At 37.7% G+C, this 22,511-nt stretch overlaps 1 protein-coding gene across 2 annotated transcripts in view; it reads right to left on the reverse strand.

The window, feature by feature from the left end:
- LOC150105488 (vesicle-trafficking protein SEC22a-like) overlaps positions 1-22,511 on the reverse strand; it is a 115,894-nt gene that overhangs the window by 69,495 nt on the left and 23,888 nt on the right. For both annotated transcript variants that reach the window (XM_090394203.1, XM_090394202.1), the window contains exon 2: positions 10,743-10,968. In XM_090394203.1, the coding sequence (XP_090250329.1) occupies positions 10,743-10,924 (182 nt within the window). In that variant the 5' untranslated portion in view covers positions 10,925-10,968. The remainder of the gene's footprint in view (positions 1-10,742; positions 10,969-22,511) is intronic.

The raw sequence follows: 22,511 nt of genomic DNA on the forward strand, positions 1-22,511 counted from the left end.
GATAAAATCAAAGGCATTTCTCTGTCAGTATGTCAACAGGCACAGAGATATCCTCTGCACAGATAAGATTCACCATTGAAGAGGTGTTTAACCAGCAAAATGATTGGGTATATGCCCCTGGTCACACAGCACATCCCATAGCACCTAGGATTCAGAGAGGTCATCATGCCACATCAGTGATAGTTTTGTGTGGGGGGGATGTATCAACGGGGGGGGGATCCAAGTTGCATCTCTGTGAGAAAGGGGTCAACACCTCTGGCAAAGTGTATTATCAAGACACATGCTGGAACCTGCGGTACCCCTGATTTCAAGGTATGGCACCTTGTTTCACAGTAGGCAGTTGACCTTCCAATAGGACTTGCCCCTGTACACAAGGCAAGGATCACACAACAATAGTTGGAAGCAAATGTGCCCAACTACATATTACGATCTGATCGGCTGTCTGGAAATCCTGATCTAAATTCGTTGGACTTCAAATTGGGGTCGGAGCTTGAGAGAGTAGCCTGCAAGAAATGACACCTCAGCATCGCCAGCCTGAAGGTGGATTTGGAGTGAGCAGTGGCAGAATATTTCCATTGGATGTTGTGTGTACCACCATTGATATGTGGCTTCACAGACTTTGGGCATGTGAAGGCAAAATAGGGACATTTTGAACATTGATTGCCACTATATGTATATTATACATGTGGTTGTATGTGTTGAAAGCTGTAAATGATTTACCAATAGATTAAAGGTTTATGCACTATTCAAGTTGTAACAGTATTTGTAGCTAAACTAGGTATCATGAGAGATGAATTTTTCAACTGCTAACATCTCCACTGTTTTGTGAGCATTATTACAATGTAAGTGACAAAAATTAAATTACATTAAATTACATTTTAAATAATTCTATTGAGTGACAGTACTTACGTGAAAATCAAATGAATGTGTCAAAACTTATAGCATGTTTATGACTCAGCCACAACCCAATTTGGCATATATATATATTTGAGATCATTTCATTTTGCCTGCTTTTCCAAAACAAAGGGTCCAAATGAAAACAAAACTGAAATTATTATTATTACTATTATATGGGTATATCTCCATGGAATCGGAACACTCATTGTGGGAGACCCTCACTAACCTTTACACACAATACCTATCATACCTCTCCTTAAACTCATTCAGTGTCAGGGCACTCCCAACTAATTCTGGCAATCCATTCTAACCACTCACCAAGTAAAAAATCCAGCATGCACACCATTACTCACTACACTCTTACACAACCACCAAGGGTGACCTCTAGTTCGCCCTCTCTATTCATCATGTATTGAAAAATTTCGTTTGTCAATCTTGTAGAATCCCTTTAATAACTTATAAGTTTCTACCATATCCCTCTTTTCTATCTATCAACTGTGGCAGTACTTACAACCCACACACCTTCAGCCTATCCTCACATGGAGCATTCCACCTAGCACCAGTCTGACCACTCACCACCACCTCTTGATCTTCAAAAAACCCAGGTGATCAAATCTATGGTGATCAATTCTCCATAGATTTGATTTCCACAGACCTCCATGGAAATAAAAGATTCATCATGGAATATCCCAAAATAATATATGCACGGTTCATTAAACTATTTCTTAAACTCATTTGTCTCTGTATTCATTAAACTTTTGGGTAATGCATTCCAATCACACATAACTCTTCAAGCGAAAATAAGTCTAATTCTCATTCTCTTGCTCACACCTCTTTTTACAGCTTCCAAAAATCGTCTCCCCTCCCCACACATACAACCCCTCCTCACTATCTCCTCCAATGAAAACAGCTTCCATATTAATTTAGTACAAACAATTTACCAAATATATGTTTCAATCATACATTGCCTCACCTCATCTCTGAGAAAGAGCAATTCAGCTATCCAGAGAGAAATTTGATTCATGTATAATCTCTCTCTCCTTTACAGACTTACTTCAGCCTCTATCTCAAATGCAATGTTTCAGCACTGTGTCTGTTCTATAAGTACTTAAAAGATCAGTAATCCACTGAACTGGTAGTAATCATTCTTCCACTTTCTGTTGGGCCTGTAAAAACAAGGTCAGCAGCAGCAACTGCCCAGCACTCTTTCCAGTACAACTGCAAACACGCTGAATCTGCTTCTCTTCTTCCTTTTTTATTCCATCTAGCTCTGTACCCCATATGAAGTATTCCCTAACAACTAAAACCTGCAATTCTTCAAGAAAAATGTCTATAAACTTCTTTTTCAATACTTCATTTGACTTTGACTTTTCATGTATGGATTCTGCAATGAATCCCTGGACGAGGTGTCATCCAGTAATGATGATAATAATATTTCCACAAATTATATACTCTACATTCTTATTTTAGCTTCCCAAATTTTAAAAACTTAAACTTTGCAATTGAAAAATCCACCACTCACCCAGTCTATTCTGTCCTCTTGTAAAGCATAACCATCTGTCCATTCTCATCCCTCCCAAACAACTGCACATTCCCATTCAAACTTTTCCCAATATCATTAATAGGCAAATTAAATAGCAATGGCTTCAAAACAGATTCTTGGGCATATTACTAGTGGCTTCTCTTCTGGGATATTGTCTCCCCCCCTCCCCACCCATTTAAAACTTGTTAATACCTATCAAATAGCAAATATGTGCAATCCAGTGTACTAAGATATTATTCAACCCATCTGTTTCAATTACTAACTTTTCATAATGGTAATCTATCAAAGACTTTTGCACAATATTATTATTTGACACCTCCAGGGAGTCCAAAGACTCATCGAGGGAGGGCACCCGCTCTACAGCCCCGTCTCAACCACTCAATCCACCAAATGACCGCAACTACACCAACACCATTTACCGCCAACCACCGCCACTAGTATTTCCACAGACAACACAAACATCCATGTCCACGGCGGGATTCGAACCTGCAGGCTGGAGAGCGGATATGCTAACCACTCGGCCAGCCAGGCTGGCAATATTATCCATATACGAGGGATGTCCAGAAAGTAAGTTCCGTTTTTAAATATTTTCACTGCAGCGCTGCAATCACAATGGAGCGAATGCGTGCTGAGTATGTTGATTCCTTAGCAAGGCATTGGTGCCATTTTTAGACATTCTCGCAGTGCATACGCTTCTTGGCGTGTGTGTGTGTGTGTGTGTGTGTGTGTGTGTGTGTGTGTGTGTGTGTGTGTGTGTGTGTGTGTGTGTGTGTGTGTAATGTCTAAGAAAATCGAATCGCCTGCCACATGTGAAATTAGATCAGTTATCCGTTTCTTGAATGCGAGGAACGTTAAGCAGCTGAAATTCATTGGCAAATTATTGAGGTTTATGGAGAACACGCAATGAGTGATTCAATGGAACGAAGATGGGCAAGACTTTTAAATGAAGGAAAGACAGGTGTGAACGATGATGAACGGAGTGGGCGGCCATCTTTAGTGATTGACAATTTGGCGCGTTCAGTTGAAGAGAAGATTCAACAGAATAGGGGATTCACTATGACATCACTCTTGCTGCAATTTCCAGAAATTTCAAGTTCATGTCTTCATGAAATTGTGTCGGAGAAACTGAATTATCAGAAATTGTGTGCACGCTGGATGCCGAATTTGCTTACAGAACAACACAAAGTGAATCGACTGGGCAGTGCATTGGAATTCTTGACACACTACCACGAGGATGGCGATGCTTTCCTGAGCATACTTGTCACAGGAGACGAGTGTTGCATGCAACCCTTGAATCCAAACAACAGTCCATGTAGAGTCACACCTCATCACCAGTGAAGACGAAATTGAAGACAACAGTTTCCACTGAGAAAATCATGTGCACTGTGTTTTGAGACAGACAAGGAATTTTGCTGGTAAACTTCTTAGGTCAAGGCTCAACAATCAATGTATGTACTGCCAAACCATTAAGAAACTGTGTCATACAATCCAGAATAAATGACATGACATGCTTACCAGGGGTGTTGTTTTGATTCATGATAATGCCAGCCCACACATGGCCGCTGTAACACCACAACTTCTCACCACCTTCGGCTGGGAACAATTCCATCAGACCCCATATAGTCCTAACCTCGCACCAAGCAACTTTCACCTCTTCACGTATCTGAAAATTTTCCTTGGTGGCTGGCAGTTTCAAGATGACGACGAGGTCAAAGAAGCAGTCAATACGTGGTTTACGTGTGTAGAGGCTTAAGTGCTGTGAGGACATCATGTTGGGGGCTTAATGGATTTTTTACAACACTCAAAAAGAATTAAAATAGAATTTAATACTTCCTATATTTCGTCCTAGTCACTATGACATCTACGGGGATTACAAAAACAATTAATGTAACATATACACAAATAACAAACAATACTAAGCCCAACCACGTGGGTGACACTAAAGTCCTATCTAGGTAGAGCGCCCTCTAAGGGCAGTAGTCGGTGGCCTGGAATGTAAGGTGGGAACTCTAGTGATGAGTGTTTCCCAAATCTCGGAAGCTTAATGCAACCGTATTTATTGAGATTTGGTTGGTTTTTGAGAGCTGCTGCTGCTTCTAAGAAAAGTCTCTCTTTCTTGAATTTGCTGTGGTGGGGCATGGTGGTTTTCTTCCATGATACCCTGTGGGTGGTGTCCAAAACATGGTCAGCCAAGCCTGAATGGCCATAGTTGTGTTTGAAGATGTAAGACTTGTGTTCCTCTAGACGGATGGATGCTGATCTGCCTGTCTGTCCAAAGTACACCAGCTTACAGGAACAGGGTACTTTGTAAACTCCAGGCAGAGAGAGAGGAGGGAGCTGATCTTTCGTAGAACGGATAAGGGTAGCAAGCCCCACCGCAAACTTGCTACCCTTATCCGTTCTACGAAAGATCAGCTCCATCCTCTCTCTCTGCCTGGAGTTTACAAAGTACCCTGTTCCTGTAAGCTGGTGTACTTTGGACAGACAGGCAGATCAGCATCCATCCGTCTAGAGGAACACAAGTCTTACATCTTCAAACACAACTATGGCCATTCAGGCTTGGCTGACCATGTTTTGGACACCACCCACAGGGTATCATGGAAGAAAACCACCATGCTCCACCACAGCAAATTCAAGAAAGAGCGACTTTTCTTAGAAGCAGCAGCAGCTCTCAAAAACCAACCAAATCTCAATAAATACGGTTGCATTAAGCTTCTGAAGATTTGGGAAACACTCATCATCAGAGTTCCCACCTTACATTCCAGGCCACCGACTACTGCCCTTAGAGGGCGCTCTACCTAGATAGGACTTTAGTGTCACCCACGTGGTTGGGCTTAGTATTGTTTGTTATTTGTGTATATGTTACATTAATTGTTTCTGTAATCCCCGTAGATGTCCTAGTGACTAGAACGAAATATAGGAAGTATTAAATTCTATTTTAATTCTTTTTGAGTGTTGTAAAAAATCCATTAAACCTCCAACATGAATACGTGGTTTGCGTCACAGGCGGCAACCTTCTACGATGAAGGTATACAACTCTTGGTGCCCTGTTATGATAAGTGCCTGAACAATGGCAGAAATTATGTAGAAAAGTAGTGAAAGATGTCTACTTTAATTTCCAATAAAGTTTTTTTTGTAAGTATATTTTTGTTTCTCTGACAGCCCATCAGAACTTACTTTCTGGATGTCCCGCATATATTTATTTTCCTTGTTAAATGCATTCAAAATCACCTTGTTTAATAAGTAAATGAACTGGTAAAACACAATCTCCCTTTTGCAAACCCATACTGCCTCTCAAAAAGAATGTTAAAGTTAACACCAATTCTGGATCTTGGCACTTCCTAACTTACAACTAAAGACACACAGATCAGCCTATAATTTGAAGATACAGTCTTATCAACTTCTTTATGAAGTGAACATTCTATCCTCTTTCCAATCCTTTGGAACTCGGTACATTGTAAGATTCATGTTTAACAAGTACATCAAACTAGCTCTTAAGTCTGATATATATATCATCAAGTACTGCCACCTTATTAATATCAAATTTACTCGATTCCCCATATACTTCCTGGCTATAATTTGAAGATACAGTCTTATCAACTTCTTTATGAAGTGAACATTCTATTCTCTTTCCAATCCTCTGGAACTGGGTACATTGTAAGATTCATGTTTAACAAGTACATCAAAGTGGCTCTTAAGTCTGATATATATATATATCATCAAGTACTACCACCTTATTAATATCAAATTTACTCGATGGGGTGCTTAAGGGTCAAAGCTGTATAACTGAGAGGAGACCTCCACATAGCCTTTAAAGGAATGCGGAGAACCGACCAGGGCTTCTGACCTAATGTCCAATCCTCACCTTCTCGTGGTGCACCCTGTTGGGTATCTACTTTGATAGTGAACGAACGAGGATGGGCTGGAAATTTGGGATTTAGCTGACCAAATTGTATTCTTATTGGTTAAACCAAAATAAAAAATGATGATACAACATGACAAAATTTCATGCCGGCTGGGGCGTCGCCCGGTTAAACAAGGCCCCCGTTGTTTTCGCCAGAGAACCAGGGCGAACAGCGAAAAGTCAGCTACTGGAACAAATCTGAAAACAAACCCCAACTCAACATCACCAGAGTTAAAGATCGGTACTATCAACGTAAGAAGCCTGAATGGCAAAGAAATGGAGCTAGCTGAGGAATTAGATAAGTACCAGATTGACATAATAGGGGTGACTGAAACAAAAAAGACCAAAACTGGTGAGATCTTTCTGAGCAATAAATACAAAATGTTATATTCAGGCAATGACAATCAAGGAAAAGAAGGAGTAGCCATAGTATTCAACACAAAATATGAGGCTAATCTTCTTGAATGGCAGTCAGTCTCAAGTAGAGTAATGTGGGCAAATATGAGAATGGGGAACTGGACAATGAGACTTATTTGTGCCTATGGTCCCACAGAAGGTTCTACTAAGGTAGAAGTGAAGGAATTTTTTGAGGCTTTAGAAAAAGCAACTGACACAATGAAAAAGGAAAAGTTGGTCCTTGTTGGGGATCTAAATAGTAGAGTAGGAAATGATTGTGAGACATACAAAAATATTTTGGGAAAATTTGGAGAAAAGAGCAAAGCTAATAATAATGGCAAATATCTGTTGGATTTCTGCTCAGGACATGGACTGGTTATTACTAACACCATGTTCCAACATAAAAATGTGCACAAATTCACATGGAGAGAAGAGGCTAGGAATAAGAAAAGTCTCATTGACTATGTTATTGTTGATAGTGATGTTTTCTCCCTGGTGCAAGACACCAGAGTGTACATAGGATTTGAAATTGGAAGTGATCACTATTTAGTCTTGAGCAGGATAAAATTGAATTTCATATTGAAAAGAATAACATGTAAGAAAGTTTTAAAGCGAATAAAAGTTGAGCAGCTCTCAGATGTGAACTGTAGACTAAAATACAGAAATATTATTGAAAAGAAAATGAAAGAGTTTGAGAACAGGAATCAAACCTTGGGGATTCAGTGGCAAACTCTGAAGGAAACATTGATTGATTCTGCCAGAGAGGCATGTGGTGAGGTTGTGTGCAAGGATAAAAAAATCAGAACTCCCTGGTGGACACAGGAAGTTAAAGAGGCAGTGAAGGAAAAGAAGAAAGCATATCAAAAGTTCCTGGCAAATAAGTCAGCTTTTACTCTTACAGAATACAGAGACAAATGTAAGAAAGCTAAACAGTGTGTAAAACTAGCTAAACAAAAGTCATGGGAGGACTTTGGCAAGAATATAGAAAATAAATATCAAGAAGGTGGCAAAATATTCTGGAGGTTGTTGAAGAAGCTGAGGAATGGAGGAAAGAGTGCTGTAAAAGGAATTAGAGATGATAAAGGTGAAATGAAAACAGGAGAAAAAGATATCCTTGAAGTATGGAGTAATTACTTTGAAAAACTGCTAAATGAAACAAGCAGTGATGACAGCACAGTGATAAAAAACACTGACCAGGCATGCAGTCAGGAATACATATCCATACTTGAAGTAGAAAAAGCCATCAAAGGCTTGAAATGTGGAAAGGCAGCAGGAGTAGATGATATTCGACCAGAAATGCTGAAGTATGGTGGTATAAGAGTCTTACGGTGGCTGCACTGCATAGTTCAGAAAGCCTGGACAGAGGGATGAATTCCCGATGATTGGAGTAGAGCTCTCATAGTACCCATATATAAAAAGGGAAATAAAACTGAATGTGAGAATTACAGAGGTATTTCCCTACTGAGTGTTCCTGGCAAGATCTATGCAAGTATACTTGAGAAACGTTTGAGAAGAATTGTGGAAGAAAAGCTTGGTGAAGAACAAGCTGGATTCAGGCCAAATAGAGGCTGTCAGGATCAGATCTTCACTTTACGACAAATAGTCGAGAAAGCATGGGAATATAACAAAGATCTGTATTTAAGTTTTGTCGATTTGGAAAAGGCATATGACAAGGTGCCAAGAGAGAAGCTATTCAATACGCTGCAATTATATGGTGTCAATGGGGCATTATATCAAGCAATACTTAGTCTTTATTTGAGTTGTGAGTCAGCAGTTAGAATTGAAGGAAGTACAGGAAGATGGTTTAATGTTAAATCTGGTGTGAGACAAGGATGTACATTATCCCCTCTGTTATTCATTATCTATATGGATCACATTATGAAGGAATGTGGTATTAAACCTGATATCAAAATTGGAGATGTTAATGTCAGCTCTTTGCTTTATGCGGATGATGTTATACTTCTAAATAAATCCGCTACAAGTCTGCAAGATTCTCTGACTAAATTGAATAGCTGTTGTAATAGATATGGTATGAAGGTCAGCAATAAAAAGACAAAGACAATGAAAATAGGCAGAATCATTGAAAATGTCAACTGTGTTGTGAATGGAGAACCTGTGGAACAAGTAAAACATTTCAGCTACTTAGGCACAATTTTTACTGAAGATGGTAAACTAAATATAGAAATAGACAACAGAATCAGCAAAGCTGGTATCGTGGGAAGTCAATTGAATAAATTCATATGGAATAAGAAAGAAATTAGTCGGAACACTAAATTAGCTGTATACAAGACTGTGTTCAAACCAATTTTAACTTATGGATCTGAGAGCTGGGTCAGAAGTAAAACACTTGACCAAAGACTAGAGACTGCAGATATGAGAGTCCTGAGAAAGATTATAGGCATGAACAGATGGCATCAATGGCAATATCATATTAAAAATGAGGATATTAGGAAAGAACTTGACATTGTCAGCATCCAGGAATGCGTTAGCAGAGCTAATCTCAGATGGTATGGTCACTTAAATAGAATGGGAGAGGAAAGATTAGCAAAACAAGTGTTCTCTGCCAGGTTGGCAGGAAAACGACCCAGAGGAAGACCAAGATATAGGTGGATTGATACGGTACAAAGTGCCTTAGACGATAGATATATAAGATCTGATAATGTTGGAGTCTTGACAAGTAACAGACTGATTTGGAGGAAAATTGTAGATAGGAAGTTAGTAATGATGTAATTTTTTCATGTAGTACTGTCATATCCTGTACACCCCTTGAGGGTACATGGCAGGAATTTGATGATGATGATGATGAATTTACTCGATTCCCCATATACTTCCTGGCCACTCACCATGAGTCCTTCTCCTCATCCCTTCCACTGAAATCATTCTCTGCATGATGTCACAATTACAAGGATAAAATACCTTTATGAATTTCTCATTTGAATTCCTCTGCAGTGATTATCATTTTTTACCGATTTCACCAACCACTATCATCTTTCCATAATAATTTTTGATTTTACTGGCCTGGCCACATATCAAAGAGCTCTCTGGGATTTCTTTTGCACTTATTACCTATTTGCTGCTCATGATGCACTTTTGCTGTCGTTAGCAAAGCTGTCACCTTCTCGGTCTGCTCTTTGTACTCTTCATGCAACTGATTACTGCAACTTATCTTATACTGCCCTTTTTCTCTTCTTTCGGATTGCATGCTTAATCTCTTCATTCATCCATTAAATCTACCTGATTTAACCTTCTGATCCTTCGAATACATTCAGAGACAATGCCTCTGCTAAATAATCTTTGAGTGGTTTCAAACCAACATATTTATCTCCTTTTCACTCAATTCTTCATTTCATGATATCTCCAAACTTCTCTTTCCTGAAATTTTCATAATCGTCACTACATATATCCTTTATTCAAAGAAGTCCTCACATGGTTAGCCACCATCCAAGTGATTGCCTGATGGTCACTCTGATGAAAGGTGACCATGAAATGGTCACATCACCTCTGACAATGGTAGCTCCACTGATAAGATGATCAAATTCAACACTCTTGATCCTTGTGTAGCCTCTGTTACATATCATCTAACATAATAGTTCCTCAAAACTAGAGAAATTCATTCTCTTTCCTCCATCTCAATGCAATCTTTTTTTTATTCCAATCCGTATTACCATAATTAAAAAGAACCCATAATGATCTTTTCTTATTTGTTAGGCTAAACTGGCAGGTCTATAACAACATACAGCTAGATAAGACTAATTATTCTGCCCTATCGTGAGATTAATTAAGTTTCTGTAAAGCCAAGTTAATTGGTTATGACAGGTCACTGAACCTGCCAGACTGCTGAGGAGATGAGATACCACTGCACATATTGAAAACAGTATTTCTATGCACAAAATTATACTGTATTTTTATGATATTAGATAAAATCAAATCTTGCTTTTCAATATTATTTATTATTATAATATCATAAAAGAACTATATGAAAAGAATGTTCAATTTTCTTACTGAATAAAGTGAGGATTCAATCTAAGGGTACACCGGTCATCTAAATGATTTAAGCATCGTGACAGCATTTTCATGTGCTTGCGGACTTCTTTCATTTCCTTATATGCTTGCCCACCTATATCTGTGGATGCAGAGAGTGGTAATCCATCATGAGTTCTCACTACCATGGCAAAGAGAATCATTGTTGCTATTATTAATGCAAGTGACTATTCAAAGACAGTGTTTCCTAAAATGAAAAAGACAAAGTGCTGAATGTTATTTGATATAATATATATAATGACATAAGCACTAGCACAAAACAATTATATCCTTCAAATATACTTACCTCATTATTACATCAATTCATATACATTTATTTAATTATCTCTGAGTACGAATATATGACAGAGCCTCCAAAGCTCAGTCAGTTTCAATGAAAGTGACTATTTTTTCAACTGAAGATGAAATAGCTGGTCTCATACAGGATGGTAGGGATTTTTTCTCTCCCAGAAATTCGGGTTCTTCATTCCGCAACATCCCAGATAAACTGGCAGTAGCTCATGAGCGAAATTCAGTGAAGAAAGCTAAAATATGACATAGGAATCATGTATTTATTGCTTATACTGCCTCCATAGTTTTCAGCAGTACCAATAATATTCTTTAGCTGGAAAAACTTGGGTTTGAATCACATCTAGAATGCAAAGAACTTTTATTAAGGTTTCCAACAGAAAGTGAGTTAGCCAGTCTCATATGAGATGGCAGGATTGTTTTCTCCTGGAAACTTAGGTTTTTCACACTGCAAAACAGGCAAACTGGCCAGAAGAACACAAGCAATATAAACATAGGAGATTGTAGTAATAAAGGTTAACTAAATTTTTCCACTAGATTTGGTTTCGAATGCATGTAAGGTATGGTGTGGGGTCTATGGCACAGAAAGAAGAAACACCATCATCAGACCTCCATGGTGGCAACTCTCCATAAACTCAGATCTTCTTCTGGTTTTTTATCCTGCCTTCTTGATATCAAACACCCATTTTGCTAAGTTTTCTCTCCCATTCTTTTTAAATGACAATATAAGCTCTGCTCAAGCATTATTGAATGCTAACAATATCCAGTTCCTTCCTAATATAATTTTTAATATGATTCTTCATGATGCCATATGTTCACTAGTCTAATTTTTCTCAGAACTCTACTCACTGATCACATGTTTTATTTTATTTTATTTATTTGTATCAATTCTTTCAATTGGCTCTCTACCAAACCAGCTTTCCTTATTCTATTACCTATTTTCATATTTAATTTCCTATCCGCACTAAAAATTAAACTTATTCCTAAATCACTGAAATGTTACTTGTTGTATAGGTTCTCCATTGAGAATGCAGTTGAAGATTTGCCATATATTTTCACAGTTCTGGTCACAGTTTATTGCCAATATTCATGCCAGGTTTGTTGCAGCTGTTATTCAGTTTAATTAAAGAATCTTGAAGACTTACACCTGATGTGTTTAGAAATACATCATCTGCATAAAGCAGAGAGCTAATTTTGATATATCAGATTCTGACAAGTTAATACTATTTGATCCATGTAGATGATAGATAAGAGAAAGAAGTTCCTGTACTTCATTCAAATTTAACTGCTGACTTATAGCTTAAGTAGACTGTAAATAGACGTTTTCACATCTACAAAACTTAAATAAAGAGCAGTGCTATATTCCCATGATTTCTCAACTATTTATTATAAAGTGAAAATCTGATCTTGACAACCCCTATTTGGCCTGAACACAGCTTGTTCTTCTTCTACAAATTTTTCTTAGCCTTAAGTACGCTTGTATAAATCTAATCTAGAACACTTAATAGGGAAATTCCTTTGTAATTTTCACATTCAGTTTTATTTCCCTTTTTTATAGATGAGTACTATGAGAGTGTCTATTCCAATAATTTCGAATCTGACCTTCTGAATTATATAGTGCAGTCACTGTAAAACCTTTATACTTCATACTTGAATACTGCCAGTCGAATATGATCTACCCCCAGCTGCCTTTCCACATTCTATGCTTTTGATAACTTTTTATATTTCAAGTATTGATATGTACTCTTGACTGCATTCCTCTTCAATATTTTCTACCACTGTTCTGTCACTTCATTTCATTCAACAATTTCTTTCAAAGTAATTATTCTAGATATCCAGAATATCTTTAGTTTCAGTTTTATTCAAGTGTTTTTTTTTTCAAAAAAAAAAAAAAAGTTTTCATGTCGCCTTTATCATCTTCGATTCCTTTTACTGCACTCTTTTCTCTATTTCTAAGCTTTTTCAACAGCCTTAAGAACATTTACCTCCTGATATTTACCTTCTAAATTATTTCCAAAATATTCCTATGACCTTCTTTAGCTACTTTTACATATAGCTTACCTCTCTGTTACATTTTTCTGTGCACTCTCTTAGAACATCTTCCAACTTACTTGCATGAAACTTATATGCGAAAGTTTTGTGTGTCAACCATATCTTCTTTCTCGTATTCTAGACTGCAAATTGCATTTCCTCAATCTTTATTCACACCAACCTTCCAGAAACTACCTTAATCAATCATATCTTGACCCTTTCCAATATATTTTCATCCTTTTAAAGACTTGAGTGTTAAAATCTGTGCATGGTAATTCTCAGACCACATATGGTCTGAGAATTACCATGCATTCCATATATTCACTTTTTATTAATGATTTTGATTAAGGTTTCACTGGACTGATTGCTGTTTTGAACTGTTGGTTCTTATCAGAGATCAGGCAGAAACCTTAAAATGGCAAGATTCCTCATTCAATACCAGAGCAAACCTGTTTCTGATAGTTGTCTTTTTCATAAATGAACATCAACCTATGTATAAGAGTAATTATCAAACAAGAGCCTAAATTACTGTGCACAGATTTTGTCAGGTTATGGCTTCCTTATGCAAGGGATGTTAGTGTAGTTTATGTAGGGAGATTATGTAGAGAAAAGAAAGGAGTAGGAATACACCAAACCATGATTTGGCCAAAGTACCAAATACTGACTATTAAGTCTGAAATTTGACTGAAGCATACTAAATTATATTTTATAAATAAATATTTTCAAAACACACACACACACATTAAAAACTGATAACAATTTTTAATGAGTGCATTTTTCATTCAAAATATATATTTTTAAATTTAACTCACAATGTGTAAACTTTAATTCCGTATGCTTTGATTAATATTTGGTGCTTCTGCTGAAAGATTAACAAAATATGTGTAATAACAATTCATCTAGCCATGTAGCCACATGAAAATGTGAAAATAAAAAATAAACCATCCTTATTTCATAGCCGTGTGAGTGTGTGTGTATGTGTGTGCGTGCATGTGTGTAAAAACTTGGAAATTCAAAAACTGACCAGAAAGCATATGAGAATATAGTCCTCCACATCAGAGTTGCCTTAGTTTGCACAACTTAAATGGCCTGACTGCTGCCATGATTGAGTCCATATATTCATCTTTTATTAATGATTTTGATTAAGGTTTCACTGGACTGATTGCTGTTTTGACCTATTGGTTCTTATCAGAGATCAGGCAGAAACCTTAAAATGGCAAGATCCCTCATTCAATACCAGAGCAAACCTGTTTCTGATAGTTGTCTTTTTCATAAATGAACATCAACCTATGTATAAGAGTAATTATCAAACAAGAGCCTAAATTACTGTGCACAGATTTTGTCAGGTTATGGCTTCCTTATGCAAGGGATGTTAGTGTAGTTTATGTAGGGAGATTATGTAGAGAAAAGAAAGGAGTAGGAATACACCAAACCATGATTTGGCCAAAGTACCAAATACTGACTATTAAGTCTGAAATTTGACTGAAGCATACTAAATTATATTTTATAAATAAATATTTTCAAAACACACACACACACATTAAAAACTGATAACAATTTTTAATGAGTGCATTTTTCATTCAAAATATATATTTTTAAATTTAACTCACAATGTGTAAACTTTAATTCCGTATGCTTTGATTAATATTTGGTGCTTCTGCTGAAAGATTAACAAAATATGTGTAATAACAATTCATCTAGCCATGTAGCCACATGAAAATGTGAAAATAAAAAATAAACCATCCTTATTTCATAGCCGTGTGAGTGTGTGTGTATGTGTGTGCGTGCATGTGTGTAAAAACTTGGAAATTCAAAAACTGACCAGAAAGCATATGAGAATATAGTCCTCCACATCAGAGTTGCCTTAGTTTGCACAACTTAAATGGCCTGACTGCTGCCATGATTGAGTCCATATATTCATCTTTTATTAATGATTTTGATTAAGGTTTCACTGGACTGATTGCTGTTTTGACCTATTGGTTCTTATCAGAGATCAGGCAGAAACCTTAAAATGGCAAGATCCCTCATTCAATACCAGAGCAAACCTGTTTCTGATAGTTGTCTTTTTCATAAGTGAACATCAGCCTATGGGTAAGAGTAATTATCAAACAAGAGCCTAAAATTCTTCATTCAGTACTGCAAAATGAACAGATCAATCCATATTTCATAACTATATATATATATATATATATATATATATATATATATATATATATATATATATATATATATATATAAGATGATAAAGATGAGTGAGAAATGGAGAACTTCAATTATCCAAACATTGATTAGGTAGCTGTGAAATCTCATGAGAAAATGAAACTGAATTTATTGAGCCTGTGAGAGATAACTTCCTCAAGCAGCATATGAAAGAAGGAACTCATGGTCAAAGAGTGTTAGATCTGAAAGGCAATAAAAATATTCAGTAGTTTTAAAACTTCCGCTATGTGTTCACTAATGCCTTACATATAAGAGATAGGAAAATGAATTATTTCTTCTGTATTTGAAGAGGTAGCGATCCCAAAACTATTCAAAGCACTTTTAATGTCTTGATATTTTTGTTGCCTTTCGCCCCATCAGAAAAATCTCCACCTTTCTCGCTTCTCCTAAGGACAAGCTTCTACATCTCAATTATCCAGGTGTCTACCAGATTCCTTGCTCTTGTGAGTTATCTTATTTCGGACAAACAGGTAGATCTGCACTTGGCTAGAAGAATAAAGTCTTATATTCAATACCTTGAGCCTGAAATGTCTGAAAATGCAGGGCATGCTATCAAGACTAGACAGAGTTCATTGAAACAAGACAAGAGTCCTCCACAAAAGTTATTCTTGTTGAGAGGCTTATACGCTGGTTAGACATAATAACTAATATTTAAGGAAATTGACAGCGTACACTGGAAATATAGATTAAATAAACTTTAATATACACTTTCCGATATTTCGGCGAACGTTACGTTGCCATCTTCTTGGGAACTTACTAAAGGACACGTGCACACAAGTACTAATACAACAAATGAGACTGAGGCTAGGACGCTAGCGTTTTCCTAAAGTCCTGATGGTGCCCCCTGGCGGGCTATATTGGTAGTTCTTGGCCTTTGGGCTGAAGTTCTTTTGATAAAAGTTTCCCAAATTTGGGGCAGTTTCATGCATCCAAATTTGTTGAGGTTTGGCATGTTCCTAAGGGCCGAGGCTGATTCCATGAATAGTCTTTCATACTTGAACTTGCTGCGGTGTATTACTGTGGCTTTCTTCCATCTTATTCTGTGGCGAGTGTCCAGAGCGTGGTCTGCAATCCCAGAGTGGCTGTACTGGTGAAATCGGATGTAATCCTTGTGTTCTGAGATTCTGATATTTGCTGTCCTGCCTGTTTGGCCAAAGTAGGACAGTTTACAGCTGCAAGGGACCTGGTATACACCAGGTAGGTCTAGGGGAAGTGGTTGGTCTTTGGTGGAGCGGATAAGGGATGCCAGTTTTCTGTGGTCTGTAACAAGTGGTCAAGTCATGTTTTTTTAAGATTTTATTGATTTTCTCTGAGGTGCCTCTGATGTAGGGAATAGCGATGGATTTAGAGTAATCTTTTTTGTGAAGGGGGGGGGTTGTGGACAACTGGGTTAAGTATTTTTTGGATTTTTTGGAGGGGGTAGCCGTTGGCTGAGAAAGTGTCACGGATGTGATTTAGTTCTGTGGTTAGGGCTTGATCATTAGAACAAATTATTTTTGCCCTGTTGAATAATGTTTTAATAACTCCATATTGTTGAGGGGGGGGGGGATTGTTGGTGAATGTATCTGCCTGTATGGGTGGGTTTTCTATAAACTGAGAAAACCAAGGTTCCATCAGGTTGGCGGGTGACTAGTGTGTCTAGGAAGGGGAGGTTATTGTTTTCCTCTTTTTCCAGGGTGAATTTGATTCTAGGGTGTTGGTTGTTCAAGTGTGTTAGGAAGGAGAGGAGTGAATCCGGACCATGTGGCCAGATAGCGAAAACATCATCAACATAGCGAAGCCATATGGTAGGTTTTTGTGGGGCTGAGTTTAAGGCTTTCTCTTCAAACATCTCCATGAAAAAGTTTGCCAAGGGTGGGGAAAGTGGTGAACCCATGGCTGTCCCCTCTATCTGTTTGTAGAATTTTTCCTGCCAAACGAAATAGCCTGAGTTCATTGTAAACTGAAATAGGGCTGAGATATCGGGAGGAAATTTAGCTTGGATTAGCTCTAAGGTTTCTTTGAGAGGGACATTCGTGAATAGGGAGGAGACATCAAAACTGACCATTATGTCATTGTGTTGGAGTGTAAGGTTTTCTATACTGGCTTTGAAGTGGGCTGAGTTTTTTATGTGTGATGGTGTATTGCCAGTATAGTGTGAGAGCGCTTTGGCTAAATGCTTGGCTAGTTTGTAAGTGGGGGAATCAATGCCATCCACTATGGGACGTAATGGCACATTTTCTTTGTGTATTTTTGGGAGCCCATATATGCGGGGGGGGGGTCTAGAGTTATAGGGTTTTAGTCTGTTGGTAATCTCCACAGGCCAAGAAGTGACCTTCTTAAGGAGCCTATGGAGTTTTCTAATTTGTGAGCTGGTGGGATTGTAATCAATGGGGAGGTAAGTGGAGCGATCTAATAATAAAGCCTTGAGCTTACCTGTGTAGTCTTTAAGATTGAGTACCACAGTGGCGTTCCCCTTATCCGCTTTGGTGATCACTATTTTTTTGTTACTCTTCAATTCTTGTAGTGCCTTGTATTCACTAATGGATATGTTGGATTTTGGAGGTTTTGCTTTATTGAGAACACAGGCTACATCCAATCTAATGTCGTTGGCGATGTGGGTTGGAAGTTGGCGAATCCCGCGTTCAATTTGAATCATTAATTCCTCGGCCGGTAATTTCCTAGGAGCAATGGCGAAGTTGTGACCACGTGGCAGAGCGTGGATTGCTTCTGGCTTTAAGGTAGCTGACGATAGGTTAACAACAGTGTTGGTTTGTAGTTTGGACGCTGAGTTCTTTGTTAATTTATCAAACTTGTTGATATGTCGGCTTCGTACTCGTTCAAATTCTTTTTTAGCTGCCGTACACGAGACGTCATGTAGGACCGACCAAAGCTCGTGATTCAGCGTATGTGAAAGCTCGTTTTCCAGCGTTGTTAAAGCGCTGTTTATATCGGCTAGGGAACCGCGTGTAGCGGTAATTTGCTCCCGAAGTAATGCCTGGCTAGCGCGGTTGTAAATACGGAGAGCTTTCTGTGAGATGAAGCGGTGTTTGAATTTAACACAGTTCGGGATGACATGATTATCCCGGCAGCGTTTTAGGAATGCCAGACGGTTAAGTTGTCTGGATAATTTCAGCCTCAGTTTGCCGTAATGGCGGGCCTTGCGTGCGAAGAGATCTCCGTGGATGATCATTATTCTTGTTGAGAGGCTTATACGCTGGTTAGACATAATAACTAATATTTAAGGAAATTGACAGCGTACACTGGAAATATAGATTAAATAAACTTTAATATACACTTTAATATAAACTTTAATATACACAACAAAAAATATTACTCTAAATCCATCACTATTCCCTACATCAGAGGCACCTCAGAGAAAATCAATAAAATCTTAAAAAAACATGACTTGACCACTTGTTACAGACCACATAGAAAACTGGCATCCCTTATCCGCTCCACCAAAGACCAACCACTTCCCCTAGACCTACCTGGTGTATACCAGGTCCCTTGCAGCTGTAAACTGTCCTACTTTGGCCAAACAGGCAGGACAGCAAATATCAGAATCTCAGAACACAAGGATTACATCCGATTTCACCAGTACAGCCACTCTGGGATTGCAGACCACGCTCTGGACACTCGCCACAGAATAAGATGGAAGAAAGCCACAGTAATACACCGCAGCAAGTTCAAGTATGAAAGACTATTCATGGAATCAGCCTCGGCCCTTAGGAACATGCCAAACCTCAACAAATTTGGATGCATGAAACTGCCCCAAATTTGGGAAACTTTTATCAAAAGAACTTCAGCCCAAAGGCCAAGAACTACCAATATAGCCCGCCAGGGGGCACCATCAGGACTTTAGGAAAACGCTAGCGTCCTAGCCTCAGTCTCATTTGTTGTATTAGTACTTGTGTGCACGTGTCCTTTAGTAAGTTCCCAAGAAGATGGCAACGTAACGTTCGCCGAAATATCGGAAAGTGTATATTAAAGTTTATTTAATCTATATTTCCAGTGTACGCTGTCAATTTCCTTAAATATTAGTTATTATTCCACAAAAGTTAGTTCCTCGTGGAACAGCTTTATAAAGAAACATGCAAAACTTATAATGAAATTGAAATAATGATGGATTTAATATCCACTTGATTTATATAATTTTAGTAAATGTGAAACTTAACTTCACTCTTCTAACCTTCTAACTTAAACTTAAACAGATCCGATGGTCTATGTCTGTCCCCTTTGTGGGAGATAGAACTTTTTAAATCAGCTAATTTTTCCTAACTTTATTTTATTTAATAATTGTGTGTGTGTGTGTGTGTGTGTATTCTATATATATATAAAGATAAGCTGAAATTTGAAATGTTTTTATGTCATATTTTCTGTCTCTTCATTGTTTTGAAACGTCCAACAACGTGTTTGTCTTCATGAGACAAACACATTGTTGTCTCATGGAGTCCCCCCCCCCTAGTATATATATATACTAATAAGTTACAAAATTTAATGACCTTTTAGTTATCTTACATTTGCTAACTTAGGTGGCACCTTTTGGAATTGGCAATTATTGTTTGATTAACATTTCATTTTCTTGAATTGAAGATGCTTTTGATACTTAAGAAAAATTATACTAATAAAGAAATATCTTATGAGTTTATTCTGGTATTATAATTTATTTAAATATGCCTACTCACAGTATTTCGTTATTGAAACAAGGACAAAATGCATCAATGGGTGGGAATTTATAGAACAGGGAGATGCAGATACCATGTATTGGAAGATTAGCACCATAAGTGAATTATTATGGAAGACTTTAACTATGGGGGACATCGATTGGAGGGAGAAAAGAGGACATGGCAAGATGGAAGTGGGATTTATAAAGTTGCTAAGGATAATTACATGAAACAACATGTTATAGAGGGGGACAGGGGGATTTGAGGATGTTGGATCTGATAACAGCATCAGAAGATGTATTGATAACTAACACTGCTTCTAATTGGGGAGAGTGACCATGCAGTATTGTTCTGAGAAGTTGCCAAACATGTGAAATTCTCTGTCAAGGGGGTTTACGTTCAACAATAAGGCTGGTGATTATGAGACTCAGGAGTCATCTTAGAATAGTGCCATGGCTTGAGAAACTACAAAAAAAGAATGTCAGTAGTGGATGGTAGTGAATGACAACTGGTCAGAGATTTGCTTGACAGTAGCAGTATCAGACTACATATCCAGGGTCTGGAGGATAAACCAAGTTGGAATCAAAAGGATGAGTAGGGATATAAAGCAAGAGCTGCAAAAAACAGAAAACACTGTGGAGGAAATATAAAGAAAAAAAGTGATCAGCATACTCATAAGGTAGTACAAAGTGCAAGTAAGAAGGGTAACTAGTATGATAAGGAAGGCCAAATCAGATTATGAGAGAATTAGCCAAACAGGACAAAGTAAACCCCAAAGAGTTTTTTTTTTTGCTATGCAGCAAGTAAAAGGAAAAACAACTACAGTAGGATAACTTTAAACGATGCTCATGGTAGGAAGGTGACTGACTCAAAAAGAAATAGTTGAGCTACCATTTCTTTTTGAGTTCACCTTTGCAAAATGATCTACTGAGTGATCATTATGCAAAGGTGTATCATTCAGTTGGTGACTTTACAGTTACTGATGTTACAGAGATGCATAACAATATTGAGGAAGATGAACAGGAGGTATTCAGTATATTAAAAAATATGAATGTGAACACAGCAGTGGCACTGGATGGCATATCAGCCAGTCTACTGTGTGAATGTGCAAGAGAATTAGCATTGCTTCTGAAGAAATTGTTCAATCTAAGTCTCAGCTCTGGCAGGATTCCGAGGGAGCACAAAGAGGGCAAGATAGTATCATTGCATAAAGGTGGCTCCAAGACTAAGGTAGCTAACTACAGAATAATTTATATATCAGGAGTGGTTGTTAAAGTATTGGAAAAGTTGGTGAAAGGTAAAATACAATAGTGGGTGAAAAGGAATGTAATACTCTATAGCAGACAGCATGGTTTTGTAAAGGGTAGGTCCTGTCTTAGTAACTTATTCACATTTTATAATAAAGTGACAGCAGAACTGGATGATACTGCTCGACTTTGCCAAGCCATTTGACAGAATACCACATGGAAAACAATTACAAAAATTAGAGCAAATGGGAATGGATGTGAGGCTAGTAGCATGGATGGGGGGGGGGGGGGCTGACAGACAGACACTAGAGTAGTATATAGGGGAGTTGAATCTAGGAGAATGATGGTGACCAGTGGAGTACCTCATAGTTTGGTACTTGGGTCACTACGCTTTACTTTGTATATCAATGACATGGGAGGGGAGGGGGGGAAGGAATATTCAGTTGTTTGTCGATCATGCAAAACTGGGATGAGCAATAGTTAATAAAGGCGATATAGATATTCTGCAGGATGATTTAAATAAATTGGCATTGTGGGCAAAGGATGATGATTGTCAATTTAAAGTTGCAAAATGTAAGGTTATGCACTTCAGGTTGAAAAGGCTGCATATGGTGTATCATATTGATGGTATTGGATTGCATCAAATTGATGAGGCTAGGGACTTGGGGGATAATGGCAGACAAAGAGTTGAAGTTCAGAACACATATTGCAAAAGTTGGTAAAATAGCTCAAAGGATTACTTGGATGTTGAAAAACATGTTAACAGGTAAAAATAAGGAAGTTATTATCCCTCCTTATAAGGCTATGATTCAGAAACATCTTGACTACTGTGCACAGATTTGGTCACCTGAATTTCCTGGGGACTGTGACAGGGCTGTGGATACTCCCTATGTGGATAGGTTAAAGATTTGTGGGTTACAAAGTTTAGTTGATAGGTGGAAAAGAGGGGACACGATAGAAACTTTTAAGATATTAAACGGGTAGAAATACAATTTTATTAATACAGACCAGTTTATAATAAAAACATTTATTCAAACCTACCAGTTTCGCCAGCAAATTGTCTGGCTTTTTCAAAGAATTACGGAGATATGAAAGTTAGTAAATGCAAATTAAAAGGAACATAAAAAAACGTTGTAAACCAAACTAGTAGCTATGGTTACACGTTTCACGTGACAGAGATGACTTATTGTTCTTATTCATTATCACGCATGCGTGTTTGTTGTAAACTTGTAATGTGATTACTGGCTAGCTGTAGTTCAGATTGATTGAGAGAGAGGATTAAGTTTTTCCACGAACTG

This window comes from Typopeltis vanoorti, chromosome 6, assembly GCF_054136105.1.
Source record: "Typopeltis vanoorti isolate ZY-2024b chromosome 6, IOZ_Tvanoo_1.0, whole genome shotgun sequence".
Classification (NCBI taxonomy): Eukaryota; Metazoa; Arthropoda; class Arachnida; order Uropygi; family Thelyphonidae; genus Typopeltis; species Typopeltis vanoorti.